Here is a 19,899-nt window from a genome sequence, read left to right on the forward strand (position 1 = left end):
CCCCTCGGCGGCGGCCTCCCCCCCCCCCCCCCCCCCCCCCCCCCCCCCCCCCCGCAGCAGCAGCAGCAGCTCCAGTCCGCCTCCGCCAGCATGGCCGACCTGCAGCCCGACACGCTCATTCAGTGTCAGCAGATCGTCAAGGTCATCATGCTGGACAGCAGCGGGCACGGACGGGTGGAGGCCTTCCTCAGCCAAACTCCAACGCACCGCCATTACCAGCAGCACCACCACCGCGGCCACCGGCAGATTAGTCAGTCGGCCATGTCCACGCCCGTCCGCTCCCTGGGCGTCAGTGACGGCCACCAGCCGCCGCTGCCTCCCCCGCCTCCGCCTTATAACCACCCGCACCAGTACATACCCCCAGACCCTCGCCTCACCCTCCACAGGACCCCCAGTGACTCTCGGAGCATGGTGTAAATAAATGAGTTAGTATCACGTCACCAAACGCACACTCCTCCATCACCTTTCTTAGCTACGTATCTATATAAATGTACATATATACATACTACTAAATACAGAGCTATAATTAAAAAACACAAAACAAATCACTTATATGCATATTTAAGAAGAAACATAAACAGAAGATAAGGTTTTAAAAGAAGTCAATAAAAATAAATGAAGTGCATATATTATATATATATATAAAAAAAACCTGTACTTGATTCCACATGTATTTTGAAATATGTAGTTTTAACAAATTTCTATAACTTTTTGTCAGTTTTAAACTTCACTAGAAGAAAAACGGATCCGCTGTAGTTCCAGTGTTCACCACCGGTAGGAGCAGAAAAATGTGAAAACCCTCTCGCTTTTCTCCTGCTTTGTGTTTTTTTTTTTTTTTTTTTTTTTGTTAACTGCTCCCCAAATGGAAGCAGGGAAAACAAACCCTCGGTGGAATTTTTCCCTCGCCGTCTGACGTCCCAACGCTCACGCCTACTGTGCTGTACGTACGCATGCAGCGCAACGCTGACACTAGAAAACGAGAAAAGTACCATGTGCCAAAATACTTAGATACATTCATATACACTGCGTACATACAAACACAACTCCTTGCACTTGACTTAAAGCTAGGGCTAGACGAAAAAAAAGAAAGAAAACTCCTGCTCCGCTCACGCTTCTCTTCAGGAGCAGGAACTGATATTTCATTTCTTGTAAAATTAAAAAAAGAAAAAGAAAAAAAAAAAAGCTTCTCCCCAGCTGCGATTGCCCTGATTTTATCAAGAGCTTTCTGTCTTCTTCTCTCCTTCCCCCAACATCCGATAAGCTGTGTTTTTTCATCTGCGTCTCCCTTGTGTCGAGGCTCTTTATCATCAGAAAACACACTCTGTCGGTGGTCGATGGCGAATCACGTGGACTGTTGCCAAACCAAAAAGTAAACCCAGGATCGATTTGTGTTGTTCCTAACTTTTATCCATTATTCTTAGGAATTCTGGCCATATTGATCTGCGGAGCCGAACGGAGGAACTCTACTCTGAATATTTTGGACGCGTTTGACCTAAAACTGCTAGTGAACTTACGTGAAACCACTATACCGCATTAGTCCATGTGTATTTATTATTATTATTATTATTATTATTATTATTATTATAATACTTGTATGTGTGACACACTGTGTTCATCCAGTCTTTGTGAAATGCTTCTTCACATTTTTCAGGAAATCCAGTTGAAGATTTTTTAGCTTTGGGCGTTAAATGTCGACTATTGTTTATTTTCGCGTCTGTATAAATGACGGACTGAGCTTACCCACGAGGCGTCAACACACTGTCTGTGATTGTCGGTGCATCTCCTAAATGGTGTTTTTATTTGTGTTCCTTTTCGTATTTCCTAAGTTACCAAGGCAACAACAAAAAATATCAAGTATTACAACAAGTACTCTGAAGTTTATATAGTAGTAATACTGTATGGCTAAAAATTGGAAAACACCGTCGAGATGCTAAAATAAGACAGAACTGAACAAGAGTTGACCCAAACGTTTAGGTCAGACTCAACATGTTAACTGAAGTTAGATGCTAGGTACTTAAAGTACCTGAACATTAGGTGAAATACGTATATATACTTTAGGCTAAAAGTAGTGTATGAACACGTCAGAGGTTAGCTAATATTCCAGTTTAATGTTAAGAGAAAAATAGGGGTTAAAATAGTGAACGGATAATGCTATATTTAGTCGACATGTGTATGAAGTGAAACGGATAATGCTATATTTAGTCGACATGGCTAAATATAGCATTAGCTTGAAGTTGGCTAGAAGAGAAAAAAAAACGTGCGTTTCTTCAAAAAGAAAAAACGCTCTAGGTCAGAAATATTCCACATGTATTTCGAGAACTAATTTTTTTTTTTAATTTCATTTCATTTTTGGACCTCACAAGAGGAACTGGATATGAATTCAATCTACAACAGAAATAAAGACAAAATGGCTAACATAACATGCTAGCAAAAGGATAAAAAGATTTCAGCCTGTTCCAAATACTACTGCTCCCTCAGTTGTCCTTTATATTTTATATGTTATCTAAGAGGTCACCAGATCATCATCTTCTAAACAGCGGGGAGAGTGGAATGATTGTTGGGTTAGCGCTAATCTCTAATCTCTAATCTGACCTCCGTCCTTCTGACCTGATGATTTATAGAGTCACACCACTGCAGGGATGTCTCTGTCTCATCTCTCTGTCCTCTCCACATTCACTCACTGAAAAGACTGTTGGTTCACTTTGTGTGTTAGCTATGTAGCTATGACATTTTAACACTCACATTACCAAGGTAACTGCAGTATTATTAATATTTATGGGAAAATGAAATACTTGTCAGTTTGATTAGCACAACTTTTTAAGGGTATTAGCTTTTGGCTAACTGTTTTGGCTACCCATAGTTGTTTCTTAATGGTTGGGCCAATTGAAATGATTAGCATGCTAAAATTAGCTATTTTGCTAACATTTGCTTTTCTTAGCTAATGTTTAGATACTTTGCTCTATATTTGCTAACATAACTACTTGGCTTTTCTTTGTAAAACCAAGCTTTTAGCTAACTCTAAACTATTAATCTTTAAACTGTTTAGCTTAGCTTAGCTGTGCCTGATGAGAGATGCTTCAGGGGTTCGATTGTGTAGCATGTGATAGACAAAGAAAGAAATACCACCAACATTTTTGCTTAATAAATTCACACAGAATGTAAAAGCCTCAAGGATGATATACGGACAATTTTAAATATTTTAAGGTTTTTTTTTGTCAGGTTCTGATTTTTTTTTCTTTCTATTTTGGAATCCAACTACGCCCCCTCTAGTTGACTTTGATGTCATTATCAATTGAAATGTTTCATTAGCCATTTATGAGTACACATTTGAACACATAATAAACTCCCAAGTCTATGATAGTTTCTCATTTGATAATTTAAATCTAAATTAAGGTTCTAGTAGTTTTTCCTTCCTGTGCATGACAGCTGTTTGGAAGATATTTGATACTTGTTTCTCGGTGCATGGATTTGCTTTGAGCACAGTAGCAGGAGTTGAATGATGAAAAAAAATTAAAGTCTTATTCATGATGGACGCCACAAAACAAAATATGCCGTTTTTGACCCGATGCGGGACAAATCGGACTTGTCTTTCCTCAGTTCTGTTTGCCGTGTCTTTGTGCGACTGCACTGTTTTTCCTACTTGACAATGTGTTGAAGCGTTTCGGGTGATTAAAAATGCAATTGTTTTTTTTTGTTTTCTTTCTTCTGTGCGTTAAGAGCACACGTGTGAGACGTGTTAATGAGAAACCCTAAGATTACTTTGGTCCGAAAGGAGATAAATGTAGCATAACTGTAGAGCGGACTTTGATGCCACAGTGCTGTAGTGTGTGCTGAGTGAATTTTGAAAAAGGGCTCTGCCATATCAGTGCACTGCTTCATGAGTGACGATCACCCGGCTCGTCGACACTGTGTTTGCTCACACGTTTGGGAAAAAAATGGGACGTTTTAAAAGTGAGTGTAAAAGTTCCATCACTTCTCTCAGTGGATTCTGAGTCCCTGTCTCCCTGTATATCAACATGCTATTAAAGATGATTTAAGTCTCGTCACCACAGTCATCAGCAGTGATTCTTGGACTGGACCGAGTTTACGATTGGAATGGTTTATATTTTGATTAAGAATGGGAGCAGTGGTAATATCGTCAGCATATAGTGTAATCTTTCATAGTAAGTCAAAAAACATTTTTTAGATGAAAAGCTAAATAGGAAGTTATGTGTGGCTAAGAGAATTTAAATGATGATGTAAGGGATCCACACTGACCCAACCCAAGAGTTTTTATTTTATTTTATTGCTGTATATTTGTTGTGTTGACCAGGGAGAAAAAAACAAACATTTCTAGGACACACTTTATAATTAAAACAGCCAATTAATATTCCTTTTCCATCCGTGCCAATTGATACGAAAACCACTTTGATCTAATTAATCAAAAACAACCTTTATACCATAGCCATTATATTTACATATATTTAAATAATACAATATTTTTCTAGGTTACACATCTTTACAACGTCACTGGAAATTTTATTTTTTATTTTTTTCAGGAACTCAACTGTGCAACATTGGTTTACACTGACGACACTGATTTTGTGCATGTTGCCTACGAGTCAACACACGGGGCAAAGACTTACAGTAGCAGTAATTTAAGTGTGGTTTATGTACAAAGGGCAATGTGGAGCTGACGTTTCATCTAGAGCACAGACTTTTTTTTAACCACACAAATAAATAATTACCTGTCTAACGTCAAGTCTTAATATAAATTACTGTAGATTCCGTTTTGCTCAATTGCCATTTCAACACCGTCAGTGTTTCTGTACAACCGTAGGGAAACGGCAGCGAGGATTCTCTGAGCTGAACAATCCTGTCTAGACGGGAGCTTCGCCCACGCTCCCTGTGTTTGTAAATGCTTCATGCCCCGATGGCTTTTCGTCCTGGGAAGTTGTCATCTTCCGCCAACGCTGGTCAAGTAAACAGAGACACCAGAGTCAGAGCAGTTGTTTTTTGTTTTTTTTTCTAAGACTGTTCTTAAACACTGGGGGCAGTACCTGTTTGACGGTGCCTTTGGTGGAGCAGAACATGTAGATGGCGTAGCCTGGGACTAGAATCATGGAGGACAGAGCCATGAACCAGCCAATCACCTGTCCCCACAGGGGGTAGACGTACTTCCCCAAAGTCAAAGGTGTCATCTCAATAGCACTGAAGGTGAACACACCCTAAAAATACATTATAAAAAACATGTATATAAATCGATTTGAAGTAAAATTCTATATCAGGTATTCCAAATCTCTGGATTGGGGACCAACTTTTGCACTTGGTTTGCTTTTATGTGGTCTGTCTTTGTTTTCTTTATCAGTTCTTATTGATTTTTCTTTCTCTAGTTTTGCCTATGTCTGAGATTATAATAGTTGTAGAATATTTTAAGCACCTCTTTTTTGGCCATTTTTGGCTAGTCTTTAGCTAATGCCTCCCAAAATGTTCTTATGTAAGCTAACTTTTTGATTTTGTTTTTTTTCTGACTAACCAAAGCGCACTGGAGGAGAAAAGCTATCGGACTGATATTGGTATCGACAGATACTCCAAGTTGCAGTATTGGTATCTTACATGAAAAGGTTGTATGTATTTTCTTTTTATCTTTATATAGAAACTAGCTTGTAGCAGTTAGCATCTTGATACAGTAATGTTTATTAGCATTGCAGGTATAGCTTTGTTAGAATTATTTGTTTCTGTTAAATTTTAAGTTTTACAAAGTTTTTTGAGAAATACTGTAAAGTAAATCAACACCTTTTTGGATGTGAGTTTTACTCATTTTTAGTTAAATATCCTGTAATCCAGTAAAATCAACTCCCTCTAACATTACTCCATCACTACAGTGCAGCAGAGACCACCATGATTCCCCCCAGGGCCTCGTAGTGACTGGTAGTCCATGAGATGGAGTGCGAGTCACTGACACAGCAGAGGAAACCATCCACCGAGGAGAAGGAAGTTCTCCGCTGTGTTGGAGGAGAAAAAAGAACAAACCAATATGGTGTTGGTAAAAATCAATGACCCTTTCCACGCCTACCAGGCAAATGAGCGGAGTAAAGAACATCCAGCAGAGCTTCCACCAGACGCACGGTCGATAGCCGATCATGTCTTCGATGTCCTGGTAGAACCTTTCAGCTCCTGCGGAGTTAAGGAGGAGAAGAAGATGGAAAAAATGGCAAAAAGAGTGAAAACAACCGATTGATTTTCCCTGTTCAGTGGATCTCACCGTAAAACCAAGCTATGGAGACTGTTTCGAAGAAGACGAGGTAGAGCAGACACATGCCGCTGGCGGAGTAGTAATCAAAGAGTTTGAACACGTACAGGCCTCCCTGGAAGATTTGAACACACACACACGGTGGCTGCATATTAACAATCCCCGCCGTTCATTGACTAAAATATGCATGATGAATGTACACCCCAGGTTGGAGTCAGATTGCTTTGTCATTATGTAAAAATGCAGCAGGAGGTAAGAGCCTCCAACTTGTTCCAACACCAGTCACACACAGACACATCCTGCAGTATTAATTAACCACACGGAGCTGCTGCTGCTGCTGCTGAAACCACCAGACCTTTGGCTCCGTCTCCACATTCAGTTAACGCTGCAGAGACGCTGGAACTGCAGACCACGTCGCGCTTCACATTCGTATAAAAACCTGAGTGACGTTGGAGAAGCCGATGATGAAGGAGATGAAGCAGACGATGAGGATGAAGACCTTCTTCCTCCTCCTCAGCACACGGGGATACTCGTCCATCAGAGCCGTGATGAAGCCTTCCACTGTGCAGAACTGATTTGCGATATAATCGTTGAAACACTGACTGGAGTGTAACAAACGAAAGAATGGAAAATCTCAGAGATGTGCTGTGAATACCTGACTGTCCAGGCCCAACATCATCAGCATAGAGAAGAAGAGAATGGCCCACAGAGAGGACATGGGCAGCTGAGTGACCGCCTGAGGATAGGCCAGAAAAGCCAGACCTGGACCTATAGGTCAAAGGTGATGGCAAAACAAAAAGTGAATTAAATTTAAAATTAAATGAAATACAATAAAAACATAGTCAAGGCTAAAATGGCTAAAATGTATGCCTAAAAATACAACATATTAATTAAGTTTGCGTTCAAAAATCAATTAAAAAAACATGACATTTAGATATATTTAAACTAAAATTATTCAGAAACTAGGAAAAAGTATATGTTAATCATGTTAATTAACAAGTGACATTTGAACCCGTGGGCGTTGTTCTCATCCCACCATTTATCCTGGCTTAAATACACAATCAATGGACATTTTGTTATTTGGACACCCTGTGGGAAAAAAGTTTCCATTTTACCCAAGCATTTCTTGTTTTAATTGGGATTAATCTGAAACTCCTGTGATTAATCAGAACAAAAATTGTTGACATTGCTAGAAAAATCTGAAGTGTAAAAAAAATACCAAAACATATATTTTATAAAAATCATTACAGAAAAAATATGGATAGCATTAGCATACGGAATTTACTCATACTGAATTGTAGAAAATGTAACTACAGTACAGTTACAATTCCTTAGATGTCCACTTCAATGTCAAGGTCAAACAGGTCAACGTTACCTGAGGCTGCTAACTCCTTCACAGGTTTCTTGGTGATGTACGACATGAACCCCACGATGGAGAAGATGACAAACCCAGCGAACATGCTGGTGCAGGAGTTGATGCAGCAAACAATGATGGAGTCCCTGAAGAAAGAGCAGCAACAAAAGTCATTATAAAAGAAACCGGTACCCGAAAAAAAAAACCATAAAGGGCGTGACCCTACTTGTAGACATCGTTGTTGTAGGAGTTATAGCTTCCCAGTGCGATGAGCGAACCCAGGCCCAGACCGTAGGAGAAGAAGATCTGAGTGGCCGCGTCCAGCCACACCTCTACTTGTAGACGTCGTTGTTGTAGGAGTTATAACTTCCCAGTGCGATGAGGGAACCGAGGCCCAGACCGTAGGAGAAGAAAATCTGAGTGGCCGCGTCCAGCCACACCTGTGGGACAACAAGTACCATTAAAGAATCGTCCCTGTCTGTGTCTCTGTCTCATAACATCTGAGACCGCATTCACCTCGGAGCTGATGAGTTTATTAAAGTCTGGGGTGATGTAGAAGAGGATGCCGTCGATGGCTCCGGGCAGAGTGACCCCTCGGAAGAAGAGGATGAAGAGCATGAAGTACGGATAGGTGGCAGAGAAGTACACCACCTGAGAGAACGTCAGAAGATTACACTTTTATATTTTCACTGTCACGCAATCTGATCTGAAGTGCAAAACCAGCAAAAAAATGTTTTCCTTGTGTCTGTGCCAGTTTTTTTTTTTTTTTGCTTTCAGCTAATGACAAGTGCAGAATCAAAGAAAATGTAGCACATAAATATGCAGAGTCTTGTTCCTGTCATGGTTGCAGAATGTAAAAATACGCCGCAGCTGTTAATAATTTCCGTGGGTTCTCGTCGCCACAGGATCTCATCAGATGTTTGCGATGCAGCTCGTGGTTTTGATGCATGTTGTTTTGTCCTCACGTCTCACGTTCCCGCTCACATACATCACTTCAACTTGTAATTTTAAAAATCCCAGACAGCAGCCGACACCAGACAACGATTTTATTTATTTATATTTTTTTCATCCGTTGTCTTTCCTTCCTGTCATCTCTGAATGGGTTTTGCAATTTGGGATTACAATAATACCTCTGAAACTTTTTTTTCTACTTCTCTGCCACGGTGAGATGTCGAGGGAAACGATTGGTTGAAAATAAAAGAACGACGGATAAAAACAAAATCAACACCTGAGGAGAATGAATAAACACTGATGTTTAGTTCTAACAGAGTTAACAACTTTGGAACCGAGGGAGAAATAATGTCTAGAAACACAAGTTATGCAAGATATGTCCAAACTCTGGCTCGGGGGCCACTTGTGGCACTTGTGGAAACGTGTCATGGCCCGAGTATGTAACCTTGTTCAGCCCAACACTGGGCTTTACACCGTGTTTTATACGGCCCACAACGAGGTCAAATAATTTGAACTTCTTTATTTCAATTTAATGCGTTAACAGGAGATGCCACGTTTTGAAATGTACCTGAAAAAGAGTGATGGAAGTAAATGTTCAACATTATGATCGCCTTTCTGAAAATGTACTGCTTTTTTTCCTCAGTGAATTGAGAAAAGCTGATAAATGACATCCAAGTCTAGCTGAGGAGTGATGAATCATCAACGCACCTCCTGATCAATAACTATGAAGCCCGAGGAGAGATTGGTTTAAAATGCACATTTATCATTTACCGAGTTCGCAACTTAAGGTGGCAACAACACAGAACTGGTGAAATGTCGTTACTCATGGAAGCATTTAGAACAGCTAAGTGGATGAAGAGCTGCTAACTGTGCATACTAATGCTGGGCTAGCATACACCAGTGGGGCTCTCGCTTTTACGTCTTAGCTAATTATGCTAATGTGCTAATTACGGCTCACTGGGATCAACACACGGGGCTGTGGAACATTAGGTAGCTGTGAAGTGGTGCTATTAGCATAGCAAACAGGCACGGAGTAGCTTTATTATGTCCATTATCTCTGCTGCTGGTGTTAGCATGCTAATGTTTGTGTCCAGGGTCTGAGAGCGTTTGGGAATTTTCATGAGTACTAGTGAAAAAAAGTGAAAACTGATCAGGGTGTCATCCCAGCCCCACCCACTGACTGACTGCAGTAGTAGTAGATCATTTGGGAATTTTCATGAGTACTATAGTGAAAAAAAAATGTTTTAAACAATTATTACACTTTAATTGTAATTGATGAACTGATCAGGGTGTCATCCCAGCCTCGCCCACTGACTGACTGCAGTAGTAGTAGAAGACAAGATGGCTGACCTTTCCTGTCCACTCCACTCCTTTCCAGATGGAGAAGTAGACCAGGACCCAGGCCAGGGCCAGGGTGCCCACCAACGGCCAACGTACTTCCCCTGGTTCCTCCAGTCCACTGGAGAGCTGGTGCATGTTTCGTCTACAGGAACACACACACACACACACACAGCGTTTGGGTTCACACACACCAGTGTTTCAACATTTCCATAAGGTGATAATCACACGCCGCTCTCTCTTACTCCCAGAACTCAGTGACGGCGCTCGTCAGGTTGGTGGTGTCTTCCAGACTGTAGTTGGAGAAACAGTTCTCCGTGTTCCAGTCATTGTCACAGCTTTGCCAAGGCAGCTCCTGCAGACACCAGCATTTACACCAGATACATGTAATATACCAGCCAAGCTTTGTATTTCATCTGTTTTTTATTTACTTCTCTGAGGTTCGGTTATTGAACTGAGTGGTTTTCAAATTCTACAAAGACTCGTCAGAGAAAAAAGGACAGAAAGACAGAGAGAGAAAACTATTTAACAGTGAAAACTAGACTTTTAAAATTTTAATTTATAAAATCAACTCACTCAATTCAATCTGTTTATTTTCCAAAGTTTGGTTGGTGGTCACTTAATTCTCCAATCCTCACACGAATATGGACCTTTAAATACTGTCAGGAAGCTGTTTGTTTTGAGAGACTGTGGTAATCCACTAAATCTGGCCCACATTCTCAGGACGTGGGCCACTGAAGGTCCTTAAATTAAACCAGACCATTTTCTTTTTAGCAGTGGCCTACATTTGCTACATTTCGCCCGAGCAAAAACAACTCTTCAACAATTCTGGACCCCAGATTTGGCCCACAAATAGATAGACTTGTAGATTAATTAAATGAGCTGCAATGCTGCCATCTAGTGTCTTTCACTTTCACATACAGCTGTTTAGCCCCAAAACTATTTTTAGGGCACACATCATTTGGCGAAACCCAGGCCTTGCTTTATCGGGTTATCAGATAATGATTCCTACAGATATTAAATAATTATGTTAATGTCGGCACGATAATATTGGCTGGCTGATATTATCGGACATTCCTATTGGTGAGGCTTCAGGAATAGAAACTAACGGTCATCACTGGAATGTAACATACCGATCGAAAAGAGTTGAAGAGGTAGTAGAGCGCCCAGGCGATGATGATGATGTAGTAGATGTTGAGCCAGAAGGACAGGATCACCGAAGCCAGACCAACACCTGAAGAAGAGGTCAAAGGGTCATTTCACAGGGTCACATTTAAACAGGGTCACACGGGTCCTGAGACAGAAACTGGATCCAGGAGCAGATTTCACCTGAGTGAGAAATTAAAATCTTAATTAGTGGGTTTATCCTCGTCGTCATCTGCAGCAGCAGCTTCATCATTTTGCGAACGTTTCCTGTTGCCTTTGCCTTAATCAGTTGGCACAGGAGCAGAGCCGCCATCTGTGCCGGCAGGAGATCAAGTGTGTTTCACTTAAGCAGAAGAAAGTTGTCAACAACAACAACAACAAAAAAAAGGAATTTTCTTTCTTCTCTTCTTCTTTCTTGTTGTTGTTTTTATCTTTGTTGCCTCTGTTTCCTCCACACTCTGGTAACTTTTTTATCTCCAGAGTCTGACAACAAAGATGAAGAGACGACGACCTGTGGTCACAGACATACAAAAAAAAGGAACAGACCCAATCTGGAAAGAAAAATGATGAGTTTTGTCTCTTTGGAGTTTTTTTTTTAATTTTTTTTTATTTTTGATGTTTTCGTTGTGATCTAAGTGCTTCTCCCAAATCATATTTTGTCTCTTTTTGTCAATTTTCTCACAGTCATGGGGAATATTGTTACAATTCATTAGGAACCGTGTGGGATTCATTTTATTACATTTTTTATCATACTAAAAGAATAAAATATATATTTTTATTTGTCTAACCCAGACATGGGCAAACTAAGGCCCGGGGGCCGGATGCGGCCCATTTAACTTTTTCACCCCTGGTCAAACCCTTGTTTTATGCATTTTTATGCTCAACTGTACGTCCTTCATTTCTATCATCTCACCTTTCATCATGGGCAGCAGTTTCCAAACTCCCAGTCCACCCACTGAGGTGAACTGACCCAGAGATGTCTCCAGTAAGAAGAGAGGAATGCCAGCAAACACCAGAGTCAGAAAGTACGGGATCAGAAAAGCTCCTGAAACAAACACACACACCACAGACAGACGCATGTAAATGTCCTGTTTCTAACCCCGTCCAATCAGATTTCTTTATTTAACGAGATTCCTTCAACACAGCTGTTGAACTGGGTGTAATCCGTCCAACCTCACCTCCTCCGTTCTTGCCACAAAGATAAGGAAAGCGCCACACGTTCCCCAAGCCGATGGCATATCCCACACACGACAGCAGAAAGTCAAATTTTCCCTTCCAGCTCCCCCGGTCGGGCACATCGTCTTTCTTCTTTTTGACAGCAGGGGGCGACGCAGGACCCACTTCCTCAAAAGGAACTGCTTGTTTGACCTCTGTGGGAGAGTTCAAGTCCACTGTGCTCTGTCCAGTTTTCCCCATTCTTGGAATTTCAACAGAGCTTCTGGTGCCGAGAGTCTGAAGAGTCTGTCCCTGCAGCCGAGAACCGATTCTTCTGCTGCTGCTGTGGACGCTGCCTGCAAAGACTGAGCTCCGTGGACATATGTGAGAGAAAGATTCTGTTAGTGGTTTTTATCAAAGCTCTGTTTTTGTGTGACTGACGGACTCTTTGTTCACAAATCAATCTACCAAATACACAAACATTCACCACCTGCAGTTTTATATCCTGTCTTATCCTGCCTTTAAAATATGTTTCTAAAGTACTAAACTGTTTAGGCTATCGTTTAGCTCCTTCCTGGCTAACCTGCACCTGTGGTCAAGTTTTGGCCAAACATGACTTTGTTGTTTTATTTGTTTACCTTATTGTTGACAGTTTTACATTCAGTTATTTTTTGCAGCAAATGTTTAATGGGTTTTTAGCTGATTATTGAAGATAGTTTTTTTTGTTCTAATTTAAAATTATTTTTTATTAACCAATCCCTTAAGTAACTTAAGAATGAATGCAGCTCAATAATGTTAATATCACTGTGTGGTAATTTCTTTGACTTTCCCCAGTAAAGAAATAATGGACTAATATAGGACTATATACGTATTTGTTAAACCCATCGTACAGCTTGTCCTCGTGGCGTCACATGGTCACTGAGTTTAGACATTGGGAGGAAATTGTTCGTGTGACAGTTTTCATTGATTGACCCAGAAATTGTCTGAATCACATCCGTGCTGTTGCTTCCGTTTGATTACAGGCCCTGACATTTGTTTGTACATCCATCCATCCATCTATTCATCCAGCCGTTAATCCAGCCATCCATCCAACCATCCATCCATCCAGCCGTCTGTCCATCCATCCACCCATCTATTCACCCAGCCGTTAATCCAGCCATCCATCCACCCAACCATCCATCCATCCTTTCATCCATCCATCCATCCAGCCGTCTGTCCATCCATCCATCCATCTATTCATCCAGCCATTAATCCAGCCATCCATCCAACCATCCATCCATCCAGCCGTCTGTCCATCCATCCATCCATCTATTCACCCAGCCGTTAATCCATCCTTCCATCCATCCATCCATCCAGCCGTCCATTCATCTTTTACCATTTATTGGCCCAGTCGGAGCTGCAGCCAAATCCAACAGAAAAGGTGAGGCACTTTGGTTAAGTCAGCAGTTTTACTTTTTTTTTTTTTTTTTTTTTGATGATAGTGGAACCTATTTTCCTGAATCCCATCTTTAAGATTAAAGTTGTGAGTATGACTATAAAGTCATGCGGTATGAACCTCGATGGAGGCAAAAGCAGAATGGAAGTCAAGTTGGATTAAATCTGAGCTCTGAGTTGATTTATTCTGAGAAGTGAGTTTTAAAAAAAAGCATGAAATCTTCTGAGATCAGTCAGAATTCTGAAATACTGAGATAAGTTCACATACTTTGATCCAGGTCTGAGATCAAACCAGCAGAGATCAACAAAATAGAAACATATTAGACTTAATACTGATATCATTTAAGCAAATATTTAAGTATAATAATAACATTTTTAATTTTTAAAAAGTTTAAAAATGTTTTCTCAAAAGTAGGATCACAGTATTAGAACAAAGTAGATCTTACCTGGAACGATTCAGGAGTAATCTTCACGTCTTTAGCTTCAACGCTGCCATCATAAAAGTTAAAACATTTCAAATCACTTCCCCAAAATGAGGCAAAAAACAAACACAAAAGTCTAACGCCGACACCACAGGCCCGCAGGAAACCACAGTACAACAACTCCCACTGTGTGAAAATCCGTTTGTGCCGCCGCGCCTCGTCCCTGGAGGAGCCTGTGGTTGGTATCGAGTGGTGGCTAATAAAGTTCGACCTGTGTGTCTACTTTGATTGCAGCTCTCTCCTGACCACTGAGGCCCCGGGGCCGTGGGGGACACAGTACGTCAATCGGCCGATTCTGGTGGAGGACTCTCCGTTCAGCACCAGTGTGTGTGTGTGTGTGTGTGTGTGTGTGTGCGTTTGTGAGTTTGTGTTTGTTAAGTTTATCTCTTGCCAGCTTCTGTTACCATGGCGATTCTCAATAAAGGGTCCGAACTGTGAAAGGGCTCGTGGAGATTTTAGGAAATTGGAAGAAGCAGTGACTGTTGGAAAAGAAGGCGGAAAAGAATCTCATACTGACGTTAATACAGCATTAACACCATCATGACATGATGAGGAGTCATTTATTTAGTTCAGACCACACACAGGCATGATTCAAAAAGACTGTGAAGTGGTAACATATGTAGCATTTTGAATCATGACCCAGGATATTTAATCAAAAAAGCTTTTGTTACCTTTTGGCTAACATTAGGCTTCCTTCCCAAATAACTTGTAGCTTTTAAATTTGAACAATTAAAAAGTAGTTAATGAATTCTATTCCCTGGTTTCGTTTAACTGTCTGTAGGCTGAGCTAAGCTATATTGGGTTATTGGGTATGTTTTGGCTCTTTTGCTCTTTTATTATTTATTTACATACGTTAGACTTTTTCTTTACAAACTATTTACAAATATAAATGGAATAACATCTAACTATATTTTGGTTTGGGATTTTTATGACTAGTTGTGTTGCATTTCTGGAAGTTTCTTGGCTTTATGTTTGGCTATTTTTATTTTTTTATTTTTTTTGCTTCTCATTCATAACGTTTGGTGGAGGTTTAGCATTGCTTTAGCATTTTCTTTAGCATTTTCTTTAGCATGTTCAGCTTTTTCTTGGCTAAACCTCAACTTACCTAGTAGTTAACTACATAACCTCATCTACTTTTTTTCTTATCTTTTTCTATTGTGGTGAGAAATGTTGTTCACTTTTTGTGTCAGCAACTTATGTTCAAAGTCAGACTTTACAGTCACGTTCCATAATGACGTCAGTCTCCATAATGACCGGGTCATTTCAAATGAATATGAAGTTGTAAAAAGTAAAATTAAAATCTCTCGTCTGACAAAAGACATTTTATAGTCGCAGCCTCATTTTCCATTTGTCTTTTTCATTTGTTCCAGTGACATTTAAGCAATGGCTTCGTTGATATTCACAGAATCAGATATGAGTCACGTGCTCTCTGCTGTCCCTGGTGGCAGGTGACCTCCTCACATTAATACCTGCCCCTGAGATCCCATCAGCGGCCAATTAGAATGACTAATGAACACCGTACTCGCACCGCCGTTGGTCTGCTGATCGCCCGGACAGATAGCGGATATTAGGCTTCATATGTGATAAACTATATTATATTAGAAGCTTAATTAAACCTCCAGTGAGTTGTTTAAATAATTAAAAAAAAAAAACAGATTAAACGTACTGTAATTTCTGGACTATTGAGCGCACCTGAATATAAGCCGCTCCCACTAAATTAAAAAAAAATAATAATAATTGTACATATATTAATAATTGTACATTTATAGTTGTACGTTGTAACATGGAAAATTTTCATTTTTAATTAAATAAATGGTTGTACGTTGTAACATGGGAAATTTTCATTTTTAATTAAATAAATGGTTTTTTTTTTCCGAACAGTGCCTGTAACACGTCTGGTCACACATTAGCTGTTTCCTGACCAAAGTTAGAATGCACAGGGGAGACTTAGTGATCTCTTTAAGACTCTTTAGCCTTTGCTGGATGCTCCTTTTATACCCTGGTTGTAATTTTATTGTATATTTAAATTAATTTCATTAAAATGATTAGTAAACTGCCGCATATTTTAAATATATATATATAAATTTAAATCTAGTACATTAGCCGTATTGAATCGTATTTATCCCCAAATCTAGTCTTCGTTTGTCATTAAGAACAATCCAACACCTTCCATGCTGCTGATTTACACCTGTGATTTTTCCTCTCAGGGCTCTGAGATCAATGTGCGAAAGAGAAAACGATGTTTGTAAGGTGTTACATATTGTTCTCACGCCAGAGTTAATCTTTTATTGTTGGTGTTGTTGTTTTCGGACTACAGAATTTACTGGAGGCTTCTGAGACTTACCGATCCTGCAGGCCCCGAGATAGAGAGCGTCGGAGCGCGGTCATTTGTATGCATGAGCCTCGGTCCTGTCACTGTGTAATGAATGCCCACAGCAACGAGAATATCATTCCTCAAAAAAGCAGAGCAGTGGCTCGTGTGAGATATTTCTTCTTTATTTATTTAATTATTTATTTCCAAAAATGCTAAACCGCAGCAATTATCAATATTTATTCGGACTCCCATCTCCCCACGTGTATCATGCTCCGTTAAAAAGTTCAGCGACAGGGAGTGTGCGTCATTTGTTCTCTTCTAATGGAGTGAACAGATAATGCTGCATAATGATACCGAGAGGAAAAAAGTTTTACATAAAAACTTCTATCATTAATTAAACTGCAAAGTCTGGTGAAGGGCGCTAACGAGGAAAACAGCAGTGGTCGTCATTTACATAAGGATTATAAACTCATGCATCACGCAGGAAAATTAAGTGTTTGAACTGGGGCTGTAAAAAAATCAATGATTAAATTACAGAGTGGGAAAAAAAAAATCAAAGCCTGTATTACAGAACTTGTTGTTGCTCTAACACAGTGTTTTATATCTATATATTTATTTATCTATCTATCTATCTATCTATATATATATATATATATATATATATTATATATACATTTATATGTATATATAAGTTTTAAAATAACTATAAACCGTACAACTTGTGAACTGCCGTAATCGTTAGATTTTCAAGTTTCCCATGGTACCTGAACGCACCTCGTGTGACGGCTGCAACTTTAGCATGAGGACATCATAATCTGTAGACCTGGCAGTTTGACTCGGCTATCGAGCTGCTCTAACCCTCAAGCTAGCTTGTAGCTAGCTAGTGCATGTTTATTAAAACTGTTCCTATGCTATACTGGAAAAAAATTACATGAATGCAATACAAAAAACAATAACATCTGTGTATATATAAGTTTTAAAATAACTATAAACCGTACAACTTGTGAACTGCCGTAATCGTTGGATTTTCAAGTTTCCCATGGTACCTGAACGCACCTCGTGTGACGGCTGCAACTTTAGCATGAGGACATCATAATCTGTAGACCTGGCAGTTTGACTCGGCTATCGAGCTGCTCTAACCCTCAAGCTAGCTTGTAGCTAGCTAGTGCAAATTGTGCCAAAACAGCAGACCAACAGCCCTGCTGTGGAGGACTCTGTTCTCTGGCATCTAAAAAAAAATAAAAAAATAAGAGGCAGCATACATACAATTATTATCGAATAGTGAATATGAGAAAGAAAATAGATTCTAATTTAGGATTCATTTAATTTTTTGTAGCATTTTCTTTGGGTGTGGAAAGCGGACATGGAAAAATTTGGGAATCCCTAGTGACTAACATACACAAGTTGCTGTAAATCCATCAGTAGAGCTCTGGCATTCTAAGAGTGTTTCCTATATTGGTTTTATGCCCTTAATTAAGACAAATCCAATAATCTTTATGAGAAAAATATGACGCAAGTGTTATGTTAATTATTATATATTTTTTCCATGATAACGCAAAAACATAGCATCTGTATAGCATTTAGAAAATATTTTTGTCAATGTTGGATTATGAGTTTGCTCGTTTGTGTATATATGTATGCATAAATATATACACACATATGTATATATGTAGATTCTGGGACACTTGTCTAACCCAAAAATATGTTTTTTTTTATAACCATTAATGATGACAATGACACATCACAGTTTAAAAGTACTGTAGTCTTAAAATATTTTTGGTTTTGGCATGTGCTCTTGTTTTGAGAGAATGTGATATCTATGATGTCCTGACAGGACATTATGCTTGACTCATTGAGGCTGGTTGCACTTTTTTAATATTATTCCAAGCTCAGACTGACTCTGGTGGCAACAGTGCCAGGGAGACAATTATGAAGATTTAGTACAGAGTTGAGATTGGAAGCTTATGTTCCACCAAGGAGAGGGATTTCTCTGGATTCTGTCTCTGCTCTACATTTCACAATCCCTTCAGAGGACAGGACAAAGACCTCTAATCATGTTAGGCAAAGTAACTTCAGCAGTCACCAGTTTCAGGCCTTTTCATCATCTGTACAGGCAATGGCTTAACAGTGATTCGAAAGTAATGGCGGTTACATATTCTAGTTGACCTTTACATTCCTTAAACATTCTGCCTTCTGTGTTTTAGTCATTATTTTTCACCTGGTTTTGTTTAAGTCGGGTGTTCCAAAAGTAGCAGTAAAATTACCTATTCCCGAAACTATCGTAGCATAACTTGCACCAGCCAAAAATGCATAATGTAGAAGAAAAAACCCCCAAAACGTATATTGGTACGCTCCAGAGCATAAGTCGCACCAGCCAGCTAGAGTGCCCTCTAGTGGCTGTCAGTGTGTAAATAACTTTCATCTTTTTTTAAAAAAAACTTTTTTAGGTTTTAGTTTTTCACAGCTAAATCATTTGTAAATTATTTGTATGTTTGTGTTTTTCACTACTAGTTTTTTTTTTTTTTTTTTGGCTCATTTTGTGTTACTGTACATTGTACCTGACAACAGGCTAATGTTTGTGCTAATGCTAATGTGGTCATATTTCTCTCCTATCTTGAAGCTCGCTTCCGGCTCACTTTTAGATTAGTTTACCTAGTATTTTGCCCAGTTTGATATATGTTTAGCTGGCCTTTTTGTTTAGCTAATTTTCCTGCTACACAGCTTTAACATTTATTAATTTTCTGGCAGAAAGACATGAATTATTAAAACTTTAATTGTCTGAGCGAATGTAAACAGACTTTTGGCTAACTTTCATTTAGTTTTGTGCTCTTACAATTACTATTTCAGATCTAATTTTTTAAAAATCATTAGCAACTTTAGCATAAAGCTATATTTTGGACTTCTTAGTAAATATTTTGACCTCATTAACATTTACATTAATGGCTTCCTTTTTTATAGTTTTATACCATCATTCTAACAGAAAAACAGTTTGCATCTTAGCAACTTCCCAACTAACTTTTATTTTTTCTCCATCTTATTAATATTTACAATTTAATGAGCTTTTTTTTTCATTTCCTGAGCTGTTTCTGACTTAATGTTTAGCTCACATTATTAAACTTAAAATCAGACTCTTGTGTCTATCTTTTTTATTAGCCGTCAGTTGATTCACCTGTGCTGACGACCTGACTGAGGAGAAGTGTCAGATACACCTGTGTTTCACCAGTGATGCCTGGATTTAAAAGCAGGAAGAGCTTCAGAGAAGGATGTTGGAGGGTAAATACAAGTCTTTAATGTTTACAGTTTGTTGTTTTATGCTGGGAAATACACTGTATAAGCTGTCAGCTTCGTCAATGATGTTTACACTTCACAAATGACCTCGCTAACAAAAATTACTTTTACGTCAACCTGTAATGTTGAGCGTCAACCGGGAGGATGTTCCGTTTCACTAACTCTCGTATAGGGCGGGGAGGGAGGAGGGTTACGTAACGGCTCA

The 19,899-nt window shown here is 39.4% G+C and overlaps 2 protein-coding genes across 3 annotated transcripts in view; one reads left to right on the top strand and one right to left on the bottom strand.

Annotated features, from left to right (window-relative positions):
• Positions 1 to 2,163, top strand: part of iqsec3a (IQ motif and Sec7 domain ArfGEF 3a) — a 93,436-nt gene extending 91,273 nt beyond the window's left edge. Inside the window, exon 19 of the mRNA XM_025057138.1 lies at positions 80 to 2,163. Within this exon, the coding sequence (XP_024912906.1) occupies positions 80 to 417 (338 nt within the window). The 3' untranslated portion in view covers positions 418 to 2,163. The remainder of the gene's footprint in view (positions 1 to 79) is intronic.
• A 197-nt stretch (positions 2,164 to 2,360) lies between these two features.
• On the bottom strand, positions 2,361 to 14,378 carry LOC103382758 (sodium- and chloride-dependent GABA transporter 1-like). 2 transcript variants are annotated; one of them, XM_017034539.2, is made up of 15 exons: positions 14,057 to 14,378; positions 12,200 to 12,541; positions 11,935 to 12,066; positions 11,009 to 11,109; positions 10,121 to 10,230; positions 9,888 to 10,020; positions 8,103 to 8,237; positions 7,813 to 7,916; positions 7,608 to 7,732; positions 6,888 to 7,000; positions 6,672 to 6,803; positions 6,245 to 6,347; positions 6,056 to 6,156; positions 5,040 to 5,207; positions 2,361 to 4,952 (listed from the first exon to the last, which is right to left on the bottom strand). In XM_017034539.2, exons 2-15 carry the CDS (start codon positions 12,435 to 12,437, stop codon positions 4,860 to 4,862), a joined length of 1,788 nt encoding a protein of 595 aa, XP_016890028.1. In that variant the 5' UTR covers positions 12,438 to 12,541; positions 14,057 to 14,378; the 3' UTR covers positions 2,361 to 4,859. The 2 variants fall into 2 exon arrangements, with proteins under 2 accessions (XP_016890028.1, XP_008313879.1); XM_008315657.3 differs by lacking the exon at positions 7,813 to 7,916 and adding an exon at positions 7,923 to 8,026.
• Positions 14,379 to 19,899: the final 5,521 nt, after the last annotated feature.

This window comes from Cynoglossus semilaevis, chromosome 8 (genome assembly GCF_000523025.1).
Source record: "Cynoglossus semilaevis isolate Cse_v1.0 chromosome 8, Cse_v1.0, whole genome shotgun sequence".
NCBI lineage: Eukaryota > Metazoa > Chordata > Actinopteri > Pleuronectiformes > Cynoglossidae > Cynoglossus > Cynoglossus semilaevis.